Raw genomic sequence first — 26,707 nt, 5'->3', positions numbered from 1 at the left:
AAAAAAAAAAAAAAAAAAAAAAAAGCTATGTTAACAAATATGTACAATGGGAAGCTCAGGGGCTTGGGGTGCACATTAATTACAGTATAACTCGTCCCTTGGGAGACGAACAGGCCGCACATAGCCAGACACATGGAGGAAGACAGTGTTCTGTAACACACAGTGCAGGTAGGGACAACACAATAGCTATCCTCATGATTAGGCTCTGTCCTGCATGGGGACTCCACAAGGCTTGGCATCTCATCATCAATAACTGTATGAGCCCATGCGCATACACCCAGGCGTGGCCACCTGAGCCAAGGCCTGCTTGGTTCCATAGGTTTCTGTCTTGTTGTGGTGTTAGGGAAGAACTAACATTTCTTTCTGTATTCTCCCAGGGATAGGGGGAAGAGGCCTCCTGCCCACAGAAATATCTCCTTGGTGTTGGTATTATTGCAGGCAGACAGCTCTGTAGTGTGGAGAGGAAGTCAGGAATTTGAAGACCAGTGCAGCTCAGATCGAGTAGGCTGCAAATATAACAGTTCCTTGTCAATCACATTTCTTGACTGTACTGGGCCCTGTGAGAGGTAGCAGATCAACTCAGGGCTCACACCATACGGGGACCTTAGTCTTTAGTAAGCAGTGTTAGCTGGCTGAGGAGGAGACCATGGAAGCTGGGTTCATGGCTTTCTTTCTTGTGTGTGGAGCCTAGAAGGGAAGACTGACACTCTGTCTCTGTCTTTCTCTCACTGTTTGAGACAGAGTCCAAACATATATTCCCATTTAACCTCGAGTTTTCTGTGTAGCTAAGTGTCATGGTTTGAATGAGAATGACCTTTGTAGGCTCATATATTTGAATATTTGGTCCTCAGTTGGTGGAACTGTTGGGAAAGATAGGAGGTGTGGCCTTTTTTTGGAGGAGGTGTGTTACAGGGGATGGGCTATGAGGTTGCAGAAGCCCACACCAGGTCCAGTCTCTTTTTGTCTTGTGCTTGTGGATCAGATGTTCAGCTGCTGCTCCAGTGTCATGCCTGCCTGCCTGCTGCCATGCTCGCCACCATGATAGTCATGGATTCACCCTCTGAGTGAGCAAGTTCCCAGTTCAGTCCTGCCTCGGTCATGGTGTCTCCATAGCGGTAGAAAAGTAAGACACTAAGAATGGCCTGGAATTTCTGTCTCCATTTCCCAGATGCGGGGGTTGCAGGCATGCACCACCCTGCCTAGCTGAGAGGAGCGCCAGTTGGTAGTAGGGAGTCAGGGAATTCTCCGTTGGGAGGACAAAGGGACGAGAAGGCAGGTTGTTGAGGACTGATAGCAGGAGGAGGACTTGGCACGCAGCTGGTTTAGTGTGTTGACAGTGGCATTTAGGTGTGATTGGCCAGGAGCCAGGCAGGCTAAGCTGCCTTGGTCTCATGCTGTAGAACTGGGATTCAACCTGACACTGGGAGAGGCAATAGAGCATTGGAGCCAACACGCCTTTAGAAGGATGGCTTTTAAAAAAGTACTTTTCCCAACTTAAAGGGACTGCTTTGCAAAATTTGGAGATTGCAGAAAAGTATAAGAGTGAAAATAAAAGTACATCCTTTGAACAGGAGGCAACGGTGGCTGGTGTGCAGTGTGGAGCTCAGACTCAACTGCTGCAGAGGTCTGCACTGCTGTGGGTGTAGTGCTTTAGTTCCCGTTCACTCGGAGTTGATGGACTGCTTGTCAGAGATAGTGATCCAGTTCTCCTGGGGCTCCCCTGCCCTGCTGTTCTTCTCATAGTAGCATAATGCACCTTGCCTAGTGAGGTGTGTGCCTGAGCCAGGACGTGCACAGTGAAGGTCAGGTACTGTGGCCGGTAAAGAATTCGGTCCTTTCTGACATGGCCTCTCAAGTGGTAAAGCTGCATCTAGATTAGGTCTTACACTCATTTTAACTAAAAATTGCATAGTGAGTCATTGGATCAGTCTTTTGTCAGATAATTAAACCTCATTCTGCCAGTGCTTCAGGAAACCACTGTAGAATAACCTGGTCAGGTACTGATTTGAAAATGACTTTAGAAAGTTTGCATGCAGTCAGAGTAGTGTGGAATACAGAATAGCCTCTAGGAGTGACTGAACAAGATTGGATCCCTAGGGGCTACATGCTGGCATTAAGGAGTCAGCTGTTGCGGGCAGTGGTGGCGCACACCTTTAATCCCAGCCCTTGGGAGGCAGAGGCAGTCGGCTCTCTTGAGTTCAAGACCAGCCTGGTCTACAAGAGCTAGTTCAGGACAGCTACAGCTGTTACACAGAGAAACCCTGCTTGAAAAAAGAAACAAACCAAAAGCTGTTTATCCATACTGTAAGCAAATGTGGAGACAAAGTCAGGCTTCTTTAATGCCCATAGTCTTCTGCTTAGAATACGGTTTATCCAGAAAAGATTCCTGTGTCTGTGTGTTTACCGTAAGGTGAATGCTGCATTACATTTCTTACGTGTTTCTTTTGACTGTTCAGGTTAAATTTTATCCTTTCAAAGTTAGCTTGCCCTTTCCCAGAGGTCTGGCAGTATGTGTGCTGTTGGACCTGGGCTGACACATTGGGGTGTCAGGTGCCGTTGTCACAGTTCCCAATTGTCCCTGGGGCTGGTGGCAAGTCCTGTGTGCCACAGTCATAGTCAGGTTAGTTAGAGAAGCATGCGACAGTTTCTGGAAGATAGAGGGCAGGCAATAGTGACAGACAGCAGGGCGGGTTCTAGAGTCTGTTAATCTCTGAAGCGGAAGGACCAGGGCTTCTAGACCTGCTTTGGGCTTTTCCCATAGGATGTTTTCTCTGGCTTTCCACTCACTGTATTTTTATCTTATAGCTTATCCTTGTCATAATTAGTATTTGTTGCTAATTTTGAAGAAGTCCTTTGTAATTATGATTCGAAAGTTTTAGGATTAATTTTTTGGGGGGGGGAATCAAGTGTTCAAGGACAGTTTTGTGAAGTTGATTCTCTTGCTTTTATGTGGGTTCCTGGGATTGACTGGTGTCATCAGGCTTGCATGACAAGTGCTTTATCCATTAAGCCATCTCACTGGCCTCTGTAAATATAATTTTGATATTTGAATATTTTTAGAAATGATGGCAAATGGAATCTTTCTGCCCTTTTTGTTTTTTTTTTGTTTTGTTTTGTTTTGTTTTTTTGTTTTTTGTTTATGTTTTGGGGGGTATCATTTTTGTTATAGACCAAAATCTTCTATTCTGCTTTTGGGATGCAAATGGAATTTTAAAAAGATTTATTTATTTTTATTTTATATGTATGATTGTTTTGCCTGCATGTGTGTCTGTCTGCACCACATGTGTGCAGTGCCTAGGGAGACTAGAAAAGGGTGTTGGAGTCCCTGAAACTGGAGTTGCAGATGGTTTGAGCCTCCATGTGGGTGCTGGGAATTGAACCCTGGTCCACTAGAAGAGCAGTCGTTGTTCTTAATTAATGAAACATCTCTCTAGCTATGGATGGGAAGTTTTAAATTTTACTTTGTGGTACTTGGGATCTAACCCAAGGCCTTGTATATGCAAGATAAGCTCTCCCACCCAGCTACCTCCCCAGCCCAGGATGCCACTAAGTTTTGCTCGGTTGGTGACATGGCAAAGGCTTCTTACCTGGGAAGCTGCCGAGAGTAACAGCATGGCTGCATGCTGCTCTAACTTTTCTTACCAGCATCCTTTGGGCGGCTGAGGGGGAGCACCAGTGAGCGCAGTGTATGGACACTGCCGTGGAATAAGGTGGGAATGGAAGCCTGGTTGAATGTGTGATGACGTTGTGTTCTCATTCTTTGCCAGGTGTCGTCTGAGGACAGAAGTGCCCTGTGGGCCTTGGTTACGTTCCACGGGGGCAACTGCCAGCTGAACCTCAACAAGAAGTGCACACATTTGATTGTTCCAGAGCCAAAGGGGGTAAGCACTTACCATCCTCTTATATACATAAGAGTCAAAGGTGTTCTCAGAGCTCTTTGCAGTGGTTAGATTCTGTTTGCAAAACTGCTTATTTTAGTATCTGTCATAAAAGGTCTGTTATCAGTTATGAGTTTAAGAGGAAATACATGAGTAGGGTGGGTTTGTCAAATATCAAGTCTTTGAATTTCAGCCTGTAATATTTATTTACTTACGCATTGATTATCTGGAGGCTGGAGATATGGTTCAGTTGTTAATAAGCACACTTAACGGTTCTTCCAGAGGACCTGGGTTTTGGCGTTGGGTCCCAACAGCACGTTAGACAGTCCGCAGGAGATTCATGTGTTGATGCTGATGTAGCATAGTCTGCCCTGGCCTGTGATGCTTGCTTGCCTCACATGCTTGAGGTCCTTAGTTCCATCCTCTGCAGTGGAGAGGAAAATAATAAAAAAACAAAGGTACTAGCATGCTGGCGTGCATATCAGCAGAAAACACTCACAGGTGGGTGAGGAATGAAGGATTTGGCATCTGCTCCTGGGGCAGTGCAGTGCTGTTTGCCCTCCTGATGTGCATATATGCATAGAGGAGCAGTTGAAACCAACTCCCTTTGTTAGCTGTGGCCTTTTGACTTTGTGATTCCCAGCTCTGCTCATTTTCCTTTGCTTAGCTGTTATTTTCTTTGTTTGTTTGAGGCAGGGTCTCACTATGTAGCCTTAGCTGGTCTAGAAGTATTATTGTGAAAAACTTTTCTTTCTATGAAAGGTAACTGACCCACCAAGGACCCATATTGCATAAATCTCCTCCACCTCCTTAAACTTGTATGTAATGGAATTCAAACCCCCCTCCCCCCCCCAGCTCTGGCTGTCCTAGAACTCACTATGTAGATCAGGCTGACCCCAAACTCTCAAACTCAGAGATCTACCTGCATCTACCTCCCTAGTGCTGGGATTAAATGCTTGCCTTGCTATACCTGACTAGGAAGTCAAATCTTTTAATCCTCCTATAAAACTTGTTTACACAAAATCCCTGCTGCATTTTCAGCATTTGATGCACTGAAGGGGCCCATCTTCTGTCCCCTTTCTTTCATTTCCTTTGAGCTACTTTCCAAAGTAGTCAGTTGGGGGTAGACTTTGAGGTTAAACCTCAACCAGTAAGGACTAACCTGTTTCACAGAGCCTGGCCTTCTCAAAGCCTGAAAGCATTCTTCTGTCTTCCTAGCCTACCCTGCGCTAGCCTGGTGCAGTCCTTGCTCCAACGTAGACTGCAGCTGTGGCTGTGTGGTCTGTGTAAGGAGGTAGGCATTAGTTTTGGTGCTGTGTGTTGCCCAGAGAGGAGAAAATGGGTGTGATTTGACTGAATAGTACTTACACACTCTTGGTTTTAAGGCCACTTATATTTTATTATTTTTGATCCTTCAGGAGGCTTCATAGGAGGCAGACATTCTCCTTCCGTTTCTCACTGACCGTGCTCTGCCTGTCTGCCCTCTTCACTAGGTGGTCACTACACCTGTGTTCCCGTCACAGCCCACCTGGGAGGCCTTCCCCAGGCCTGCTCCTGTCGGTTCTTCACTATCATACCCAAGTTGCAAGAAAAGACTCTTGGCAAAAGCAGTGCAAGGGAGAAGCTGCATCCTGGCAGGGAGGACACAGTGACAGCTGTAGGGCGCTAGTCACATGTCCACAGTCAGACTGTCTAGGATCCTCTGTTCTGACGTCATCCTGCCCACAAATCCTAGGTCCTTTCACGTCAGTTAATAAATATAATTAAGGGGGCTGGAGAGATGGCTCAGAGGTTAAGAGCACTGACTGCTCTTCCAGAGGTCCTGAGTTCAATTCCCAGCAACCACATGGTGGCTCACAACCACCTGTAATGAGATCTGGTGCCCTCTTCTGGCCTGCAGGCATACATATAGACAGAACACTGCATACATAATAAATAAATAAATCTTTAAAAAAATAAATATAATTAAGATAATCTCTCACAGAGGTGCGCAGTGGCCTGCCTCCTAATTGCCAAGTCGGCAGTTAGTACTAACATTACACCTTGTCACCTAGTTCTGGTTTTAAGTTTTATTCTTACTGTATGTTTAACTTGTGTTTTGTGGGGGTACAGACACACCCCTGTGATCATTCTTACTGTATTGACTTGAAGGTACTTGCCCAAAATTCCCTTAGTGAATGTCATCCTGTTTTGGATAGCCATCTTTATAAATAGCATTAGTGTGTATAAACAGATCTCAAGTCTTCACTGTATCATTTTCCAGAAGATTTCTAGTTCTCTGTATGGACTTAAAATGTTACCTATAGAGTTCATTTCAACCAAGTCTTGTAAGCTTCCTGCTGCAGTCACAGCCCCTTCCTTCCCATGGTGCCTCCAGCAGCTCTAGCTCACAGGTACAGGCATGGATTTTGCCTCTGGGTAGCATGGCAGGGACATCACCAGCTCTGGATCCCTAGCCCACTTAAAACTGCCTCCTCAAATGCATGATTATAGGATAAGAGGAAACAACGTCATTGAGTGTGTGTTTATGCTTCGTGTCTAGGAGAAGTACGAGCGAGCTGTCAAGAGAGGAAGTATTAAGATTGTCACCCCTGACTGGGTCCTGGACTGCGTGTCTGAGAAGAGCAGGAAGGATGAAGCCTTTTACCACCCGCGTCTGATCATCTATGAGGAGGAGGAAGAGGAGGAAGAGGAGGGAGACAACGAGGAGCAAGACTCTCAGAACGAGGGCAGCACTGAGAAGTCTAGTGCAGCCAGCTCTCCAGAAGCCTCTCCTCCTGACCAACCGTTCTCGCCCAAGCCCAGAGCTGAGGTGTCCAAAGGGGAGTTGATGTTTGATGACTCTTCTGATTCATCCCCTGAAAAGCAGGAGCGGAGCTTGAACTGGGCCCCGGCTGAAGCCCCTCCACTAACCACGGCTCAGCGCAGACTGCCTCAGGGAAAAGGGCCGGGACTTATTAACCTGTGTGCCAATGTCCCACCAGTCCCCGGGGACATCCTGCCTCCTGACATGCGGGGTAATTTAATAGCTGCTGGACAAAACCTCCAGAGTTCTGAGCGATCAGAAATGCTTGGGACCTGGAGCCCGGCCGTCCGGACGTTGCGAAACATCACAAACAACGCCGATATCCAGCAGATCAGCCGGCCATCCAATGTTGCGCACGTAAGTTTCAGGAAGCTGAAGGCTGCATTCAGGAGTGGGGTTTTGTGACCTTCATATCAGGTTACTTATGAGTCCCATTTTTGTGGGAACTTCTTTACAGTCATGTTAAATAGGCATGAAGCAGATGGTGACATTTGTTCCAGCGGGGAACCAAAAACCTGCTAATGGTCCCAGGAGGCCTTATTTTGTGTCCGCCCGGGACAAACTCAGTGGGTTTCCTAAAGACTCACACCTTTGTATGTTGTCCCTGTTGGTGCACGTTTGTTGTGTATTTCAGTGTAAAGTCTGTCATCAGACTGATGGCTGGGAGAATCTGATGAACAAGATGATGTCAGTCAGGCTTGGATTAAATAAAGGTTGCAGAGAGAACCCGGGACAGAGATCTGGTGAAAGCCTAAAGTGAGCAAGGATTTGCTGTCATCTGAGCATGCTAAGAAGTGAACTGGGTGGTGTGCTCTCACCACAAGACAGGGAGCTTTGTCCTGGTGGCCGTGGGAGGAGTGTGCACTTCCTTCACGGAAGCCTTCGCAGGATTGAGCAGGGGTGTGCCAACGTCTGGCAGGTGTATGGAGCCTTATAAAGGGGTGGGAGGGGAAGGAAACAGAATGTCCCCCAAGAGGCTAGACAGAGGTGCTAGGAGGGCCCTGGGGAGTGAGCAGAGACGTGCTGAAAGAGATGCAGGTGTGACAGCTGAGGCCCTTCCGGGTGGTGTGTGAGAAGTGGGGAGGTGGATGGGATCAGCAGCACACGATGAGACTGTGCATAAGGTTGGAGGAAGCAAGAGCAGAGTTCCGGGTCAGGCTGGGAGCAGCTGGGCAGGCGTGGGCAGCCAGAAGCCCTCCCATTCAAGAGCTGCTGTGGTGGCCTCTCTGGTCTGGCAGATTTGTCCTTTATTGTTTATTGTGGGAACAACCTGAGGCAGAACCCAGGGCCATCTGAGGTAGATGTAGGGAACTATGACTAGCCTGGGATGAAGTGGTATTAAGAATCAGTTTGCTGAGTTTGATTATGGCGAGAGCCTTAAGAAAACTCTGTTGGTTGGAGATGTTTAGAAAACCATGCCTGTTACTTGAGCAGTGAATACTGGAGGTTGAGATTCTAGAGACAGTGGAGGGGAGGGAGTCTGAAGTCAGGTGACTCTAGGCACTCTTTAGGTGTTGGGAAGAGAGAAGCCAGCTGCTGAGGCGAGATAGATAGAAGAAGGTTATCTGGGTCTGAGGAAAATGGGGGGGGGCTGCAAGGTGATTGATTCAGAAATTGGAAGGCAGTACTGCTGGCCATGGCTAGCACGGTTTAGGTTGGCAACCACGGCTTTAATGTGGCGTGGGAAATAAGAGGGAGGTCAGGCTGGATGGAGGGACGATGAGAGGACAGCTAGAGCCTGTGGAGTGAATGGTTCCTGTGGTGGACAGAGCCTGGGCCATGACCTTTGGAGGCGTCAAAGTGACAGGCACATTTTGCCTTTGTCAAAATAAATATTAAACTACATTTGCCTAGATTTGTTCAAGATTCTCCATGCAGGCTGGAGTTCAGGCTTTTTTTGGGTGGTGATGATCTGGTAAAAGCTGTCCAGTTTGGGGCTGGAGAGATGGCTAAGTGGTTTAGAGCACTGACTGTTCTTCCGAAGGACCTGCATTTGATTCCCAGTACTAATGTGGCGCCTCACAGCCGTCTAACACCACTACCAGGGGATCTGCTACCATTTTCTGACTCAGCAGCCACTATATGTACATGTTACATGGGCATACGTGCAGGCAAAACAATCTTTCACACAAAAGGAAAATAAATGAATCTTTAATAAACAAAAAGCTCTGACCTAGTGTTCCAGAAGCTGCAGCCTCCTCTAGGAATGAAGTCCCGCTGTTGGCCCAAGGTTCCACTAACTACTCTCTGCTTGACTGTCTCTGTCCCTTCCCAGATGTCGGGTGGTTGGCTGTTCACGAGGTACATGCCTTTCTGACTGACCACAGCTCTTCACTGTGTCTAGGGAGGCTTAGAGGTGAGGGTGCCTCAGAGCTGACTGACGGACCAGGCACATCTGCTTGTGGGTAGTGTGAGGTAGGGGCTACTGGACTGCACAGAGGGGCGGTTCCAGCCCGAGTATGGAGGGTGCACCACCCTGCCTTCCTGCACACCAGTGTCCAGGAGGCCGGGGCCATGTGACCCCACAGCCATAAAGTGGGCTAGGACTTAGGAGAAGAACAGTAGAGACAGCAAGGAGGGTGTTGGGAAGCCAATGGGCTTGGTAACAATCGGAAGGAAGGGTGTTACGGTCAGTAGGCTGGAGGCAAAGCGGAGGGCATTTCTCCTCGGGTCTTGAGAGATGGGTGACACCACCAGAGAGGAGATTAGGTTAGTGGGTTCTGGTGAGGGACCTGGGCTGTCCGGGTGGACCCCATGATACTTGGAAATGTTGACTAAAGAGATGTCAGAACTGGTATGGGAGCCAGCTGGAGGTGTGGGGCTTCTGACTGCTCCAGAGTCTGCATCCCTCCCTCCTTCCCATGAGAAGTTCTGGGTGGCAGCCACGCATTCAGCACTGCAGGCTTTCCCCCGCCCCTTCAGACTAGTGACCGGCTAGGGCTGGGCAGTAACTATTCTCCTGCTGTCTGTCTTCACACACACACAGGTTTAGGTGTGCGCTTTCCTGAGTCTGTTTGCATATAGACATAGACTGATGTCTAAACTGAGCTGAGGGCTGGCTACTGCTCTGACCCTGTCCTCCAGTGACACTGGCTCAGCTAGTGACAGCAAAGGTAGGTTCAGGGCACTGTAGTGCTTCCTAAATTAGAGTCCTTACCTCTGTGTACAGAAAGTGAATTTCAGAGTGTTAGACAGGGGAGACTTAGTTTGATTTTTTTTTTTTTTTTTTTGAGCAACATGGAGGGGTGAAGGTGTCTATCAAATTCTGTTTGATGACAGGTATGTCCTAGCTAGGGCTGTGTGGTATGCACCATAGTGCTTTTAATGTTCCGGCAGGCACTTGGATAATGCAATTTGAAGGAAAGGAAATTAAAAGTTGCTGTCATTTGAAATTGCTGCTTATAGGTGGCATGGTTACATGGTCAAGTTTTTGGGACTCTTTTCCTTGGGTTCCTCAGGTTGCTACGTTCTCAGCTCGAGGTACATGAGATAGGAGGTTGCTGAGAGCTCTGGTGGTTGTCCCCCGCCACGGACGGAGAGATCCCTGTGCTAATGGCTGTCCTCGGGCCTGGACCAGCTCTTCTGATATTTCATTGTTTCTCCTTGGACAGACTGGGTCAGCCACGGCAGGGGGACATTGCAGCCTTCGCTTCTAGGCCCAGTGCAGAAACTGCCACACATCACGCGCTTCTCCTGCCCTCCTTTTTATTGTTGTTGGTTTTTTTTTTTGTTTGTTTGTTTTTGAGACAAGTTTTCTCTGTGTAACTCTGGCTGCCTTGTAGAGCAGACCAACCTTGAACTCCCGAGATCCGCCTGCCTCTGCCTCCCAAGTGCTGGGGTTAAAGGCTTGCCACCGCCGCCACTACCACCGCTGGGCTTCTTTTCTTCTTACCATATGAGCGCCCGCATAGACATCAGTCTGCTGATCTGTCTCAGAACCAGGAGCTGGTCCAGGGGGGCTGCCTGACTGCAGATTTCCCCCATGCCTGTCCTGGCAGCTGCTCTTATGTTGTAGGGTACCTCTTTTGGGGTCATTTTGGATGGGTCGATAGTGCAGAGGACAAAAGTGTGACAGATGGCTGCTTTGGCCTATTCATGTGGCAGGCAGTCTCTGTATTTGTCCCATCTGTTGCTTAGTCTTGTTTGAGGAAGGATAGTCACTGATTTTTCAGGAAGTAAGTGATTTCTCAGGAAGGCAGAGCATTGGCTTTAAGAAAAAATTCTTTAAGCATATTTGTTACTAAACAACTGTACATTCTGAGCACTGTTCTTAGTGCTGGCATATATCTACTAAACAGAACAAAAGAAAGGTTGCTTTCATGAGCTCAGTTTTTATTTTTTAGAAATTTTAATAAAATTATATCACTTTCTTTTTCCTCCCTCCAAACCGTCTCATATATCCTTCCTTGCTCTTTCAAATCCATGACTTTTTTTCTATTGTGCACTCCTAAGTATATAAGTTTAACTTGTTTAGTCTGTATGCTACTTAGGTGTGTATTGTTTTCAGATTGACCATTTTGTATGAGATAACCAATTGGTGTGCTCCTCTCTGGGGAAGACTGTTTATTCTGCTCTCAGCTTTCCTTTTGCCTGTAGTTCTTTCTGTAGGGTTGCGGCCTCGTGAGCTTTCCCCATCCAAAAGCTATGGAGCTCTTCATGACTATGCATGCCATTCTTGTGTAGGGGCCATGCCAATCATCTCTGTATCATTCCAGTTTTAATATAAGCACTGCAAAATCTTTTTTTAAAAAAGATTTTAAAAAAATCTTTGTATGTGCGTGTTCATAAATGGGGGGCATGCTTGTACCACAGTGTTCATGTGGAGGTCAGAGAAGGCTGGCCATGTGCGAGACAAGGTCTTTTGTTCACTGCTTTGTGGCCAGACTATGTGAACCATGAACTTCCTTATAGCCACAATTTTTGCCTCCCTTCCTCCTGTAGGAATATTTAAGATCGCAGGTGCATGTACTTCTATGTCTGGCTCTTAGGTGAGTTCTAGAGCTCTGACCTCAGGATGGCAGGTTGGCATGGCTTATTCCCCAGCACCTCCCTCCTCTTAATAATAATGTTGTTATTATTTGAGAATACTGAATTGTGTAGCTCAGGCTAGCCTTGAATTCCCTATGTAGCCAGGACTGACCTTCAACTCCTGATGCTCTAGCCTCCACATCCCAAGTGCTGGAATTATAGGTCTGTACCATCAAAACCAGCTAACATTCGCCTTTAAGCGCGCTTTTTGCTAGAGTCCATCTGTCCCTCTTCATGTCATATGTACTGTCCAGGACAGGGTACAGCGAGGGAGGAACAGGAGCTGTGCTGGTCATAGCTGCAGTCTGAGTTGCTGTGGTGGTAAGCTTGGACCCCCTGCCTTATCTGAGCAGTGGTGACTCCTAGAAGCAGGAGGAAATAGAACATGGTTGCACCTGTTGGTGAGGCTGGAGCTGAGCCTGCCATTTTCCAGAGCACTCTTGTCAGTCAGAAGCAGACCGTGGTATGGAGGGGGAGGGAGTTGCCCTGTAGAGCGCCACATTCCTGGTAGCCAAGCCTGCTCAGGCCCAAGCAGAAGCAAGTACTGCCATTTGTTTGCTTTGCTGTCCTGTTACTTTTCTTTAAGATGCAGCAGCCTTGTGTGTGAATCATGCCTCCAATGTGTGTATGGGGGGGCGGGGGGTTGGTGTGTGCATCAGAGACAACTTTGGGGAATTGGTTCTCTCATTGTACAGTGGATTCCAGGGCTTAAACTCTGGTTGCCAGGCTTGGGTAGCAAGCATTTCACCTGCCGAACCATTTCGAAGCTACAGTGTTTGTTAGTCCATTTTCTGTTTTGTAATTCAGTGTCCTGCTCTCTGGATATTGAATACAAAGTACATGTGAGAGCAGTGTGGTATTGCTGGCTGGTCCCTGTTATGTAGCGGTGTGGCGTATCAGCTGTGTGGATACACTCTTACTTGCCTGGGAGCAGGCAGTGCCTCTCAGCAATTATTGGTAGTGACTTGGCCCTCCTTTTGTTTTCTAGATCTTACAGTCTCTTTCAGCACCCACAAAAAACCTAGAGCAGCAGGTGGCGCATGGCCAACAGGGACACCCCACTGCCAGTACTGTGCTATTTGGCCAGTCTAAAGGCGCTCCCGAGACACACGTGTTGCAGCAGCACCATCCTCCCCAGCAGCCACCGCAGCAGCACCCAGTCCTGCATCTCCAGCCCCAGATCATGCAGCTCCAGCAGCAGCAGCAGCAGCAACAGCAGCCACAGCCACAGCCTTACCCCCAGCCGCCATCACATCAGTTCCCTCAGCAAGTCCATCAGCATCAGTTTTCTCAGCAGCAGCTCCAGTTTCCACAGCAACCATTACACCCTCAGCAGCAGCTGCATCGCCCTCCACAGCAGTTGCAGCCATTTCAGCAGCAGCATGCCCTGCAGCAGCAGCAGCATCTCCATCAGCTGCAGCAACAGCAGCTACAGCAACACCAGTTAGCACAGCTCCAGCAGCAGCAGCAGCAACAGCAGCAGCAGCAGCAACAGCACAACCTTCTCCAGCAACAGCAGCTCCAGCGCCTGCACCACCAGCAGCAGCAACAGCAGCAGCAGATGCAGAATCAAGCAGCACACTTGAACCAAACATCCCAGGCACTACAGCACCAGGTTCCACCCCAGCAGCCCCTGCAACTGTCCCTGCAGCCCCCACCTCAGCAGCAGCAGCAACAGCAGCAGCAGCAGCAGCAGCAGCAGCTTTTTGGACATGACCCAGCAGTAGAGAGTTAGTACTGGTTCCTATGTTCCCATAAGTTGAAAGCCTGCATAAGTGCTCCCAGAGTATAGCGCCTATCAAATAATTGTTGCACATAGAGTGTGAGTCTCATCCCTGTGAAGCAGGCGTTCAGTGAGATAATCAGGCTTCTTTGTACTTTGCACACATTGCAGTGAGGGCCAGTGTTCACAGAGTATCCAGGTTGCCTCAGGAGAAATACAGAATTATGTCTTGTTTTTAATGATATGGCTTAGTAGATACATGAGTATATTTGTAGCAGCATTCCAAATGTAGTTCAATTATGGATTATGGATTCAAACTAAACTCAACAAAATGCACTTTTAATTTCTGTTCACGTCTGTCACTCTAGTTCCAGAAGAAGGCTTCTTGCTAGGATGCGTGTTTGCAATTGCGGACTACCCAGAGCAGATGTCGGATAAGCAGCTGCTGACCACCTGGAAAAGGGTGAGCTGGGGAACTGGGGGCTATGTGCTTGAGGGGTGCAGGCTAAGTGCCTGCCTGCCTGGTCTCAGGCAACAAGTTCTGTGTGTGCTCTGGTATGAAGAGTGCAGTCATCAGTACTGCCCTCCGAGAGGTGCTCACCACTTTCTGGTCTTCTGTCACGTAGGAGCTAGGTGGAGTGTTGGGTTTCATGGTTCTTGAAATTTCTTCAGGGGTAATGGTTACTTGTAACTCTCTTCTGGTATGATTGTGGAATGGTGGTCCATATATTTATTTACCTTTTTTTTTTTTTTTTTTTTTGGTTTTTCGAGACAGGGTTTCTCTGTGGTTTTGAAGCCTGTCCTGGAACTAGCTCTTGTAGACCAGGCTGGTCTCGAACTCTCAGAGATCCGCCTGCCTCTGCCTCCCAAGTGCTGGGATTAAAGGCGTGCGCCACCACTGCCCGGCTTTACTTTTTATTTTTATGGATGCCTTTTAAGAAAAGGGAAAGTTAAAAAAAAAATCTTTCTTATAATCATGCTTCAAATGAAGATGGAGTACCTCCCTCCCATTAGATGAAAACCGAGTTTAGGATAGAAACATACCTCGAATGTTCTTCACTATAAACATTCCTCTGCTGGCTGCTAATACTGCAAGACTGGGAAGTGATGAATTGGCAGAGACTGGGCAAGCCAGCAGGACAGAGGCAGGCATTGTGGTGGTGTGGGCATGAGCCCAAGGTCGGACAGGACTTGTTAAAGCTAGTAGAGGTGATCATGGGCATGTGTCTGTCCATGGGAGGAGTTAGAGCAGGAACAGGGGGAGATGATCCAGACAGAGCAGCCTAGTGAAGGTGTACCTGTGGCACTGGTGGGGACTGCCATCAAGTCTAGCTCTGGGCAGCTCTTGAGTCAGGGAGGGAAAGACAAGGGTTGTCTGTCTTCCAGTAATACTTTATTATTAGGTACTGTGATAGTACATTTGGGTTTTCCTTACCAGCTGCATAGGAAAGGAGTGGAGTGGAGTGGGTGGAGTAGTGATTGTGTGTTGTGTGGTAAGGAGACTTTAGACTCACCAGGAGGAGAGTGCTGGGCCCGCCAGGAGAGGATGAGGTGTGAGGATAGGGTTGGGGGGGGGTGTCTGGGGGCTGCAGCAGCAGAACAGTGTGGAGCATGGGGAGCTGTGCCTGGAGTATTGAGAAGCTGAATGAAAGGTCATGAAACAATAAAGTGTGGCGTGCTTGTTTGAGGCAGGGTCTCTCCAGAAGCTGTCCTTGAACTCTAAGGAAGACCTTGAACAGCCACTTGGGATTGCAGGCATGTGTCACCTCACCCAGTTTCTGGGGTGCTGGGGCCTTAACTAGGGCCTTTGTGTGTTAGACAAGCTTTGCCAGCCGAGCCAGCTCAGTTTAGCCGTTTAACTTCTGTTCGAAGGATTAGACCGAGGGCAGCAGCACACGAGTCTTGCTTTGTTTTTGGTATTTTTCTGATTTTTACCTTTTCTTTTTTTCTTCTGAGCTGAAGATTAAACTTGCCTTGCTCTCGAGAAGCCAGTGCTTTAGCACTGGGCTAAACCCCCAGTCCTGCAGCGCTGCATGGTTGGAGTGGGGACAGAGAAGGGAAGAGACCTGTCAAGGACAACAGCGCGGGCAGGACTAAAAGAGGGAGAGCAGTGACAGTCGGGGCACTTGAGAAACTAGAGGCTTAGTGAAGGGAGGCTGTTAGATTAGGGCCAGGATCAGAGAGCGCTGATTTCTGATTTGAATGGCACACAGCCTGCCCATCAAATGGATGTATCTGCAGAGTAAGGATGAGTGCAAGTGTCCAGCTCAGAGCACTCACCTCCCCACACCTCCCCTTGGACGCCACTGATCCAGCAAGGAGGTGCATGGCAGCCAGGAAATTGGATTTGGCTCTGAGTGACAACAGGGTTTTTTGGATTCGCATGAAGGGAACTTCAAGTAGATATGAAAACAGAACCGAACAGTTGGCAGGTGGGGCAAGGAAGGTGAAGAGATTGCTTGCTCTTGCTGAAGACCCCAAGGAAGGTTCCAGTTCCCTCCTGGATAAGACTTCTGAAATGGCTTGGTTGGCTGTGACTCAGTTCTTGCAGATGACTTGAGGGAGTGCTTGCCAAAACTTGGGCTAGCCAAGGCCTCATCTATGGGACATTCCAGCTGTTTGAGTTGCCCTAGTGCAGCAGTTGGCTCTTTCCCTTTCTTCCTTGAATGACTCAAGAACAAGAGCAGGATGTGGAGGAGTCTCTGGCAGTGTAGGGAGGAAGAAGCCCTGAGGCTTACTGAGGACATGATTTGAGGACACACTTTATGCACATTTATATGGAGATTTGGGGAATACTACGATTGCTTACTTTCAGGAGGGCAGGGTGAGGTAGTGGTTAGCACCAGGAAACAAAATGTATGCGAGGAGGGAATGTTTGTCTTAGGGTACCATGGGAACACCTGGATGCCCTAACCTTCGTTAGATCGGAAGGCAGTGAAGGAGCACAGCATGTGTGGGTTAGAATACATTAGTAATTACCAGAGGACACAGCTCAGGTGGTGGAAAGCAGGTGAAGGCGGGGACTGCGGCTTTCTCACATCCCCTTGAAGCTGAACTTGAGAACAGTTAAGATAAAAATAAACACTGCATTTCAAAACGGCGTGTGAAACCAGCACGGGATTGGGCCAGGTCTTGCTCAGTGTTAAGCTTACATCTCAGCAGCTATGTAGTAATGTCCAGTTCTCTGTGGCGGCAGCCTTTTGACTGATACCCAGAGAAAACCAGCATCAGGATAGAATAGTTCCTTCTCCACAACTGTACAGTTTGTGTACGTGTGTGTACAGTGCCCACTGAGGCTTGAGGCATTGGGTCCCCTGAAGCTAGAGATGCAGGCAGATGCATGGGTGCTGGGAACCAGGCTTGAGCCCTCTGGAAGAGCAGTACTCATTCATCTCTGCTGAGGCATCTCCAGCCCCTCGAATGTAGTTTTGACACACTACTTTCCGATGTGGCTTCTGTCACAGTGTGAAGGTTGTAAGGACAGTGGGTCTATCTGCTCTAGGAGCGTTTGGTAGTTGGAAGAGACACCAGTGGTGCCCAGAGAGAAGTCAGGGTGAGAGAACTGGACACTGTGCACCACCCGGGCAGCTTCACCACACACGACACCCATCTAAATGTCAGCAGTGCCGAGGTAAAGAGGCTCGGTTTTAAGAACGTTGCGTTCTACTTTCTGTGAAGTAACTCTGGAGTGCTGGGGGAAGGGTCTGTGAATGTACCATTAGGTACTGCTTGTCCTGTGGTGAATGGGCCATGCCAGTGCACCCTGGCTTCTCTTTATTGTTGTCTGGGTTGAAATTGCAATCTTATAGTATTCTTAATAATTGGAACTGATGGCATGTCTTTCTGTGTCTTTTGTATAGATAATTCAAGCGCATGGTGGCACTGTGGACCCCACGTTCACAAGCCGATGCACACACCTCCTCTGCGAGAGCCAAGTCAGCAGTATGTATGCACAGGTAAGAACAACTGGGCACTGTGACTGGAAGGCATTGTTATTTGTAGCCCAAGAAGCAAGTGCATAATATGTCTGTGGAACAGTGTCCAGTGACCCACACTGGCCTTGACCTCAGTGTATAGCAGAAGACAACCTTAAACTTGTGATCCTTTGTCTTTACTCCTTGAGTGGTAGAGAAATGCACCATTGTACCCAGTTTTGGGGCTCAAACTGAGGACCTCATGCATGTTAGATAAGTGAGCTACTGTCTTCTCACTTCACATTGGGCTAGATACTGTTGTGGACAGCTTTGGGTAGTGGAGGGAACAGGAAGTTCCAGGTAGAGGCAGAGAAAGGGCAGGCCCTCCTAGTCACTGTCCAGATGACCGTCAAGATGGGACTTGGCACCATTTGGGGTTTTGTGGGCAAGAGCTTCTGAGGGTAAGATCCTGAAAGATCAATAGTAAACCCTGGACTGTAAGCTCCTCCCAGCATCACCTCCTTATCCCTGAGGTTTTCATTTCTTCTCTTTGTAAAAATGTTCCTGATTGGCAGATGGATGCTGCAGTGACTTTAGGAACACCTTGTTAGGTCCTGTGAACTTCCTCTTCTGTGGTTAAGTTTAGGAGTGTGTTTTCTTTTTCTTTATTTTCTTTATTATTATTATTGTTATTATTTTATTTTATTTTTTTTTTTTTTGAGACAGGGTTTCTCTGTAGCTTTTGGAGCCTGTCCTGGAACTAGCTCTTGTAGACCAGGCTGGCCTCGAACTCACAGAGATCCACCTGCCTCTGCCTCCCGAGAGCTGGGATTAAAGGCGTGAGCCACCACCGCCTGGCGACGAGTGTGTTTTCTGTACGTGCTCTCTATGCAGGGGATAGAGAGTTTCTCTTGGGGGTGTGTGTGTTGTGTTGTGTCATTTTTGACTACAATTTTTCTTTAAGGTTTAGTTTTAGTCATGTGTATATGTGTTTCTTTGTGAGTGCATGAAATGTATGTAGGTGCCCTGGGAGGCAGGGCCCTCTTGTCTTCTGGAGGTGGACTCTGATTCACCGGACCGGGGAAGGTGGCGCTGTATTCTGCAAGCCAACTGTTTTCTCCCGAGTTGTATAGCAAGGAGCCAGAGACAATACGATTGTTGTTTTGTTTGCCAGGCACTGCGGGAGAGGAAGCGGTGTGTCACTGCGCACTGGCTCAACACAGTCCTGAAGAAGAAGAAACTGGTGCCACCCCATCGAGCCCTGCATTTCCCTGTGGCGTTCCCACCTGGGGGCAAGCCCTGTTCACAGCATGTGAGGCCCATCCTCTTTCCTGCTTGGCTTTCCACAGTTCTGTCCCAGACTCTGCATGCCGTGACCACTGTAGCAGTGGCCCAAGACACACATCATTGTACCTCGTCAGTATTTCAAATCCTAGGATGTGTCAGCTACTGTTGGGCAGAACTTGGTCAGCACTTGTGGGTACTTGCAGCCAAGGATCCAGAGTCTGGATGAGTGAGGAAAATAAAGACCCGCTCTTTGTGTGTGTGCTCAGCACAGTAACCTAAAATTATCTGAGTAGCATTGCTCAGAAGCCAGCAATACTACCCTGTGAATGTAGCTCTTCCTCTCTTCTTGCCACAAGGATGCTGTATGCTTCATGTTCTGTCAGTGAAGTTATTCTCATGATGCTCTCAGAAATGGTAGTGCCAGATACATCCCCTAATGCCACAGGAGCATGAGAATGTGGAATCAGAGCCACTTGATATTCATATCTCATTTGCTCTTTTCTCACCAGATTATCTCTGTGACCGGATTTGTTGACAATGACAGAGATGACCTGAAGCTAATGGCGTACCTGGCAGGTGCCAAGTACACAGGGTACCTGTGCCGTAGCAACACGGTCCTCATCTGTAAAGAGTAAGCTGGACTTGGAAGCCATGCCGATCCTGTTTGCCCAAAGGAAAGGGATGTGGAGATAGTTGGGTGGTTTGCTTTGTCTGGGGAAGGTATGGCCTCTTGTAAATCAGGCTGATCTTAAACTTAGGGCAATCCTTCTGCCTCCAACTCCAAGTACTGGGATCTTAGGCATGCATTACTATGCCTGGCAGCGGTGGTTTCTTTCTTTCTTTCTTTCTTTTTTTTTTTTTTTCTTTTTTTTTGGGGACTGAAGGCAGCATGAAGCCCACACGCCAACTGAAAACAGGACATTAAAACCATTAAACGTCAGTAACAGTACAGTACTCCTCCCCCCCATTGCCAGCAAGCTAGCCTCCTGCCATTATCCTAGGTGCATCTATCTCCCCCACCCATCCACCTCAACCCCCCATTTCCCGGGAAGGCTCACTGAGCCCCCTCCACTGCACGGGTAGTGGGTGGTACCCACAGACACAGCGGTGGTTTCTTAATACATTGTACTTTGTATGAATTTCAAGAGTAGCAGTCCATGAAAGAACTGACACAAAGGCCTTTGAGTGCTGGTCTCCCCAGCTCACTGTTAGCCTACTTTCAGGGGTGCCTTTATTCTTTCATGGGGTCTCTAAGTAGCTGGCTGTCCTGGCACTCACTGTGTATATCAGGCTGGTCTTGAACTCACAGAGATCCGTCTGCCTCTGCATCACTAGAGCTAGGATTAAAGGTGTGTGTACCACCATGCCTGGTCTGTCAGTCTTTCTTAATAAACAGTCGTTGTCTCTTTTTAAAGAGGCATCACTGTGTATGGTCCTGTCAGCAGAGACATCTATAAAAGGCTTCACTTGGTGACTAGATGGAATGATAGAACATGAAGTCAGAGACTGACCCCTCTGGAGACTGGGCTTAACTGCTCTTGGCCTCCAGTTTGGATTACTGGCAGTTTTGTGGAAACATGCCTGCCACTTATTAGTTTTTTGTTTTTTTAATTAAGTTTTGTTGAAAACAGACAAAAATTCATGGTAAGATGACACTAACATTGAATAACTATGATTTCTCACAAAAAAGACCAAGTGGTTTGAAGTACGAGAAGGCCAAAGAGTGGAGGATCCCGTGTGTGAATGCGCAGTGGCTGGGGGACATTCTGCTGGGAAACTTCGAGGCCCTGCGGCAGGTGCAGTTCGGCCGCTACACCGCCTTCAACCTGCCGGACCCCTTTGCGCCCACTCCACACTTGGTCTTAAGTCTTTTAGGTTAGTGATGGGCCCCGTGCTGTCACTTGTGTGATAGCCTCCAGAGCTGTTGGCACCACCTGTTTGGTTTAGTCCCCTCCGCACATCTCTGCTCCCCTGGTGTGGCTCTTGGGTTTGTGTCTGAGAGGCATTTAGAGCTGGGAACACACTCCGTTTTTTCTCAGGCCGTGCCTCCTTCGTCACTGTCAAACTAGGACGTGTTGTCACTCCCTGATGGTGCCCTGCCTTGTGTGGCCAGCCCTCAGAGGAGGACTGTCCCCTGGAAGATGGGGGCATTAGATGCAGCACACACAGCTGTCTTTTTCTTTTTAAAGAGCTTTTATGCATCTTTAAAATTCATGTCTGTGTTACACAGCACTGGGTTTTAATTCTGACCTTGAGAACTGAACATTATTCAGATTGTGTTCTGACCTCCTGAGAAGCCCAGTTTTATTTAGAAGATTTCCATCCTGTGAAAGATTTTCTTTAGCTTTCATTATGCAGCTGTTCTCCCAAGGGACTGCCTGGGCCGTACAGAGGCTTCTCTGCGTATCTGACCTCAGGTCTGTTCTGTTGCGTAGCACAGGGACTGCCTGGGCTGTCCGTACAGAGGCTTCTCTGCATACCTGACCTCAGGTCCGTTCTGTTGTGCAGCACAAGCTGCTCTCTGTGGCCAGCACCTGTGTATTAGCCATTGTGGATCCTGTTGGCACCTCTTATAATAACTGCAATCTCCCCAGGATGGGATACCCTCGGGGAATCATGGTGTATGAAGTATCAGCCACTCCTGACTCACCTGTCCTGGAAACCCGAGCTACAGTGTTCTAGCTACACTTGCCCTGAATGAGTGTTATGGACAAGCCCTGTGTGGCCAGGTTCCATGCCTAGGAAGGGCTTACAGCAGGGTTGTATGGATATTCCATATGGAAGATGACATCTTTCTCTTTCAGATGCATGGAGGGTCCCAGTGAAGGTGACTGCGGAGCTCTTGATGGTACGCCAGCCCCACACCCCACAATGGCCTTTGCCGAATGTCTTCCCCACACCACATTGGCCATTTCTGTATTGTCAGCTGCCCATACTTCACTGTGGATATTGTTAAATGTCAGCCCTGCAGACCCCACTGTGGTCACTCCTGTATGTGTCAACACTCCCTGCACACACACACACACACACTCACAGAGGCTGCTGCTGTGTTACCCAAACGCAGTGGACATGTTTGTGGGTGCTAGCTTCTTGTTTGGTAGCACACGAAGGGCTACCAGTCTTCTACCGGTCTACATGCTTCTCTACTGTCAGTGCGGGCGGCGAGTGGGCCTGTGCGTGCATGAGCTTTGCTAGCTTCAGAGAGCTGTGTCACACGCCAGGAACCGAGGAACACAACTATCAGATGGTGGCTGTTTTTCATAGCTAGTGGGCAAGGCCTTCAGAGACACTGGAAGTGGCAGAGGTATGAACCAACACAGGCCACAAGTCAAAGAGTTCCCTGTTCTTGGGGAATATTCCTGAGGGTTCCTGGGTAGGGTCATGTCATGTTTGGATATTCTATTCTTCAGGATAGAACATTCTGGAAGTTGTTAGTTGCGGATTGTCTGGTAGGGGCTATCTACATTCTTACCTTTAAGGCTTAATGAGATTGTGGCCTTGTATTAGTGTTTACTCTCTTGAGACCCACTGTTGTTGTCATGAGCTCACACCTTGGGGAGAGCAGCGCTTTGTGCTGGGTAACGACTGGTGTGGGCTTAGGACTGCATGCCTGTCACAGATGGATTAACGTGTTTTCTACAAGTAGTTTTAGTTTGTTTTTCATTTATTACTATTGTATTTCCTATACTCATAAGAATTCAGTCCTATTCATCCCTGTCTTAGTCACTGTTCTGTTGCTGTGAAGAGACACTCTGACCAAGGCAGCTTTTAAAGAAAGCTTTTTAGGGGAGTGGTTTAGAGGCAGGGTTTCTCTGCCCAACTCTGGCTATCCTCAGACTCAGAGATCCACCTGCCTCAGCCTTCCAAGTGCTGATACTAAAGGTGTGCGCCACCATGCCTGGCTAGAAGAAAGCATTTAACTGGGGGCTTACAGTTTCAGAGGATTAGAGTCCATGACCATCATGGCAGGGAGTATGGCAGCAGGAAGGCAGGCATGACTCCAGAACAGTGCTTAGAGCTTACATCTGATCCACAAGCGAGATGCAGTGAGAGAGAGAGAGAGAGAGAGACAGACAGAGAGAGAGACAGACAGAGAGACAGAGAGAGAGAGAGAGAGAGAGAGAGAGAGAGAGAGACAGAGACAGAGAGAGACAGAGAGACAGAGAGACAGAGAGAGAGAGAGACTGGGCTAGGTATGGGCTTCTAAAACCTTAAAGCCCCAGTAACATACCAACAAGGCCATACCTCCTAATCCTTCCCAAACAGTTCAGTTCCATCAGTTGAATGCCAAACTTTCAAATAATGAGCCTATAGGGCTGTTCTCATTCAAATCCCATAACCCTCCACAAATCCTCTGCAGGTCCCCTTAACTTCATATCCTCTTTTTAAATTTTTTAAGAAATAGTCCACTGAAGGTGGCCAGTGGTGGCACATCCCTTTAATCCGAATACTTAGATCTCTGAGTTTGAAGCCAGCTTGGCCTACAGAGCAAGCTCTGGGACAAGCCAGCATTACACAGAGAAACCCTGTCTCTAAAAACAAAAACAAAGCCCTCTGAATCTAATTAGTGCTTCCCATATCTGCATGGCTGTGGGTCAACCTACCTGGGACATTTTTTTTTTTAATTTATTTATTTATTTATTTATTAAAGATTTCTGTCTCTTCCCCACCGCCGCCTCCCCTTTCCCTCCCCCTCCCCCAATCAGGTCCCCCTCCCTCGTCAGCCCAAAAAGCAATCAGGGTTCTCTGCCAGGTGGGAAGTCCAAGGACCACCCACCTCCATTACCTGGGACATTCTTAAGGGAAACTTGACTCTCCCTTTCCAAGAAGCCATCACCTGTCACAAGCTCCTTGACTAGGGGTAGGGCTCATGTGCTCACATACCCTGATCCCCACTCCTACCCCATGCTGTATCTTGTACAGACAGGTCTTATGCAGACAGTCAGTAGCTGTGAGTTCATGAGTGCAGGGCCCTGTCATGTCTAGAGGATACTGGCCATCATACCTCCCAACCTCTGACTCCTATAGGTCCCCCCTCCATTTGTTGTGTGTTTTGAGATTGGTCCCATGAAGAACCCAGGCTGGCCTTTGTATACCTGAAAAATGACCAGAGTGCTAGGATTATAAGTGCAAGCTACTATGTCTTGTTTAACTTGTATTGTTTTTAAAAATGGACTTATTTAGCCAATCACATGGGCTGTGGACCTGTATAGTTCTTGCTAGTCAGGAGACCAAAGTAGAAGGGGTAGGAGTTTAAGTCCAGCCTACACAGCATAGCAAGACCTTAGTTTCAGTTTGTTTTGTTTGTTTAAAACAGGATCTCTTGAAGTAACCCTAGCTGTCCTGGAAATCACTATGTAGTCATGGCTGTCCTGGAACTTGCTATGTTGCCTGGGCTGGCCTAGAACTCACAGATCTGCCTCTTGAGTGCTGTGAGTAAAGGTGTGTATTGTCATGCTCAGCCCTCTTGTGCGCATTCTGTAACATACAGAGATGATTTCAGGCTGTTGCAGGGCCTGCTGATTCACACTCTTACAGGAAGCCCAGTCTGTCATGATGCATATTTTTCTCTAGCTTAAACTAGTAATTAGGACTTTAAAAGAGCGTGGCCAGCTCAGACACATCGGCAAAAGCCAATGTCTTCCCTGCTCATGTGGTGAAAGAATTCCTAAGGTGGGCCCAGATGACAAAGTGGCAGTTAGAGTCATCTCTCACAAGCCACATGGCTCACATAAGAAGTGGGCAGGCTTCCCGGGCTGGTCTCTGGGGCCTTTGTATTCTGTAGTTCCTGGACAGGCTGGTTCGCTCCTGGCTGAGGGGAGCTGTGGAAATGGTGGAGAGGAGTTTTGGACAGGCTGTGACAAAAGGAGTCCTCACCTTCCTGCAGACAGTGTGTGGTATGCTGCTTTGGCCTCAGAGGCTGCTAAGTGCACAGTACAGGGGAGGTGTGCTTGGCTTTCTTGGTTGTGGTGTGACTTGTAGTTAGTGAGTCTGAGCCAGATTCAGAAAAGGATCGTGAGTGCAGTGACGTGAGCAAGGAAAGGTGGTAGGGTTTGGGGTTTATTTTGCTGATTTGGTGGTGCTGGAGATTTGTCAGTGCCAGGCGTGCTGGGCAGTGGTTCTGCACCCAGCCCTTTTTATGAATTTTGAAACAAGGTCTTACTAAGTTGCACCGGCTGTCTTTGAACCTCTGAGTTTACAGTGTGAAGGAATGAACAGTGTGGTATAGTGTAGGTGGCACCTGAGGTGGGGCCTGCCCACAGGCAGTCTCCACTCTCCTTGTCTTGTTGGCATGCTTCTGTCCTGGGGCACTGGCTTGGGCTGCTGGATAAGGCCTTTTGCTGAAGTGGGACGGCACGGGGAGGGGCTTGGACGACTGGTTCTGGTGCATGAGGTCTTGCTAGGGTTAGCCCCTCACCTTATCCATGGCAGCATGATCTTATTGTCACCTGACTTTCTGTTGTAGGTAGTCTTGTTTAGGGAGGTGTATTTGCACTGATAGTGTTTGCCGTGTTCCAAGTTGGGACACAGGACATAATACTTGAAATAAAGACAGGAGTTGATGGTTCAGGTTCTCTATGCAGTGAGAGGTAAGGGCAGTAGGCAGGTGTTTTAAGTATCGAGGGATTTGGGGAGTAGGAAAGGAGAGAGAGGGTGTTGGCATTTGCTCCTGGCCCGTGGCTTCCTAGCCTTCCTAGCAGTGAAGGCCGTGGTTCTCTCTGGTGGGTGGTGTTGAAGATGGTGGGGACATTGTCTTGAAAGCTTCTGTATTCTTGGAGATTGTTTGATTGAAGCGGACAATATTTTAATTACAGGGTGTAAGATTACCCCCTAAGCTGAAGCCAAATGAGGTCACCAACATCCAACCTTCTTCTAAACGAGCCAGGTATGTGCAGCAGGGCAAGCCCCTTACATTACAGGTCTGCTGTGGAAGACTGGTGCCAACTGCCAAATGTTTCTGAAGAGGATCCCCCCCCCTCCGCCCCCTTTCCCAGACAGGGTTTCTCTGTAGCTTTGGAGCTCTTCCAAGTGCTGGGATTAAAGGTATCCAGTGCCACCACTGCCCGGCTTCTGAAGAATTTTTTATAATATGTTGTGTTTGAGAGGCTGGAAACAGCTCAGTGGTTAGGAGCACTGACTGCTCTGTAGAGGACCTGGGTTCAGTTCCCACCACCCACATGACAGCTCACAGCTGCCTATAAGTCCAGTCCTTAGGTGCTCTGATGCCCTCTTCTGGCCTCTGTGGGCACCAGGCATGCACGTGGTGTATAGGCACACGTGCAGGCAAACACCCATGCACATAGTTGTACATCCGGCTCACAATTCATCGTGAAATGGCATTCCCGCAGCTGCTCTTTTGAGAGGTACTAAGTGATTAAGCACGTTTCTTTCTTGTTTATTGAAAATAATAAAATCTAGAACTGTTTTCTTAAGCAAAGCTTTACCCAAACCATGTTTGAAGCTGCAGCTGCTGTGGGGAGCCAGGCTGCCCCTGCAAAGCGCTCCAAGTGCACCTGAACTGTGTGCTGGGCCATGCATGTGGCTGTGCAGCTCAGAGCTGAACGCTCTCAGAGAGCCTACCCTGGGAAGGAAAGCCCAGATATCTCTGAGAGACTCTGTGCTTTGCACGCTGCTTGCTGATTGGGTGTGACATGTGTATTCTTTGGCTCATCTGGAGGCCGCGTGGCTGTCCAGTAGTCCTGCCCCCCCCCCACCCCCCCAGTAGAAAGCCACAGCCAACAGGAGTAAGACAAGGGCTGTGGTACCTCTGTGACCTTCAAGAGCCCTTGGTCCACTTTGTACTTGCTGAGAGTGGCTCTTGGGGGCCTTTGCAGTCAGCATTTCCTCATTCCCCACACCCAGAGCACAGCTGAGCAAGACTATTGAAATAGCCACAGGTAAAGTGGGAAGTTTTCCCTGACCACCTCATTTCCATACAAACTGAGAAATAAGATTTGAGAAATTGAAGGTAAATGTAAAGGCCAAAGGCTTTTCCTTCAACTGTGCCCTGTGGAGATGGGGCTAGAATTTCACAGTGTGTAAGTGCCAGGACACGCTCTCAGTCTCATTG

General features: G+C 48.3%; 1 protein-coding gene and 1 pseudogene across 1 annotated transcript in view; one reads left to right on the top strand and one right to left on the bottom strand.

Moving 5' to 3' along the window:
- Paxip1 (PAX interacting protein 1) overlaps positions 1-26,707 on the top strand; it is a 48,348-nt gene that overhangs the window by 14,095 nt on the left and 7,546 nt on the right. The window contains exons 5-14 of the mRNA XM_050119917.1: positions 3,768-3,881; positions 6,421-7,041; positions 12,701-13,442; positions 13,804-13,898; positions 17,296-17,391; positions 18,524-18,661; positions 19,146-19,267; positions 20,327-20,511; positions 21,441-21,484; positions 25,452-25,522. Of these exons, the coding sequence (XP_049975874.1) occupies positions 3,768-3,881; positions 6,421-7,041; positions 12,701-13,442; positions 13,804-13,898; positions 17,296-17,391; positions 18,524-18,661; positions 19,146-19,267; positions 20,327-20,511; positions 21,441-21,484; positions 25,452-25,522 (2,228 nt within the window). The remainder of the gene's footprint in view (positions 1-3,767; positions 3,882-6,420; positions 7,042-12,700; positions 13,443-13,803; positions 13,899-17,295; positions 17,392-18,523; positions 18,662-19,145; positions 19,268-20,326; positions 20,512-21,440; positions 21,485-25,451; positions 25,523-26,707) is intronic.
- On the bottom strand, positions 11,323-11,417 carry LOC126487253 (uncharacterized; annotated as a pseudogene).

This window comes from Alexandromys fortis, unplaced genomic scaffold (genome assembly GCF_014885135.2).
Source record: "Alexandromys fortis isolate MF-2015 unplaced genomic scaffold, M_Fortis_MF-2015_v1.1 scaffold_177, whole genome shotgun sequence".
NCBI classification, from domain to species: Eukaryota; Metazoa; Chordata; class Mammalia; order Rodentia; family Cricetidae; genus Alexandromys; species Alexandromys fortis.
The sequence above is the reverse complement of the archived record's forward strand: the minus strand, read 5'-3'. Positions and strand labels throughout refer to the sequence as shown.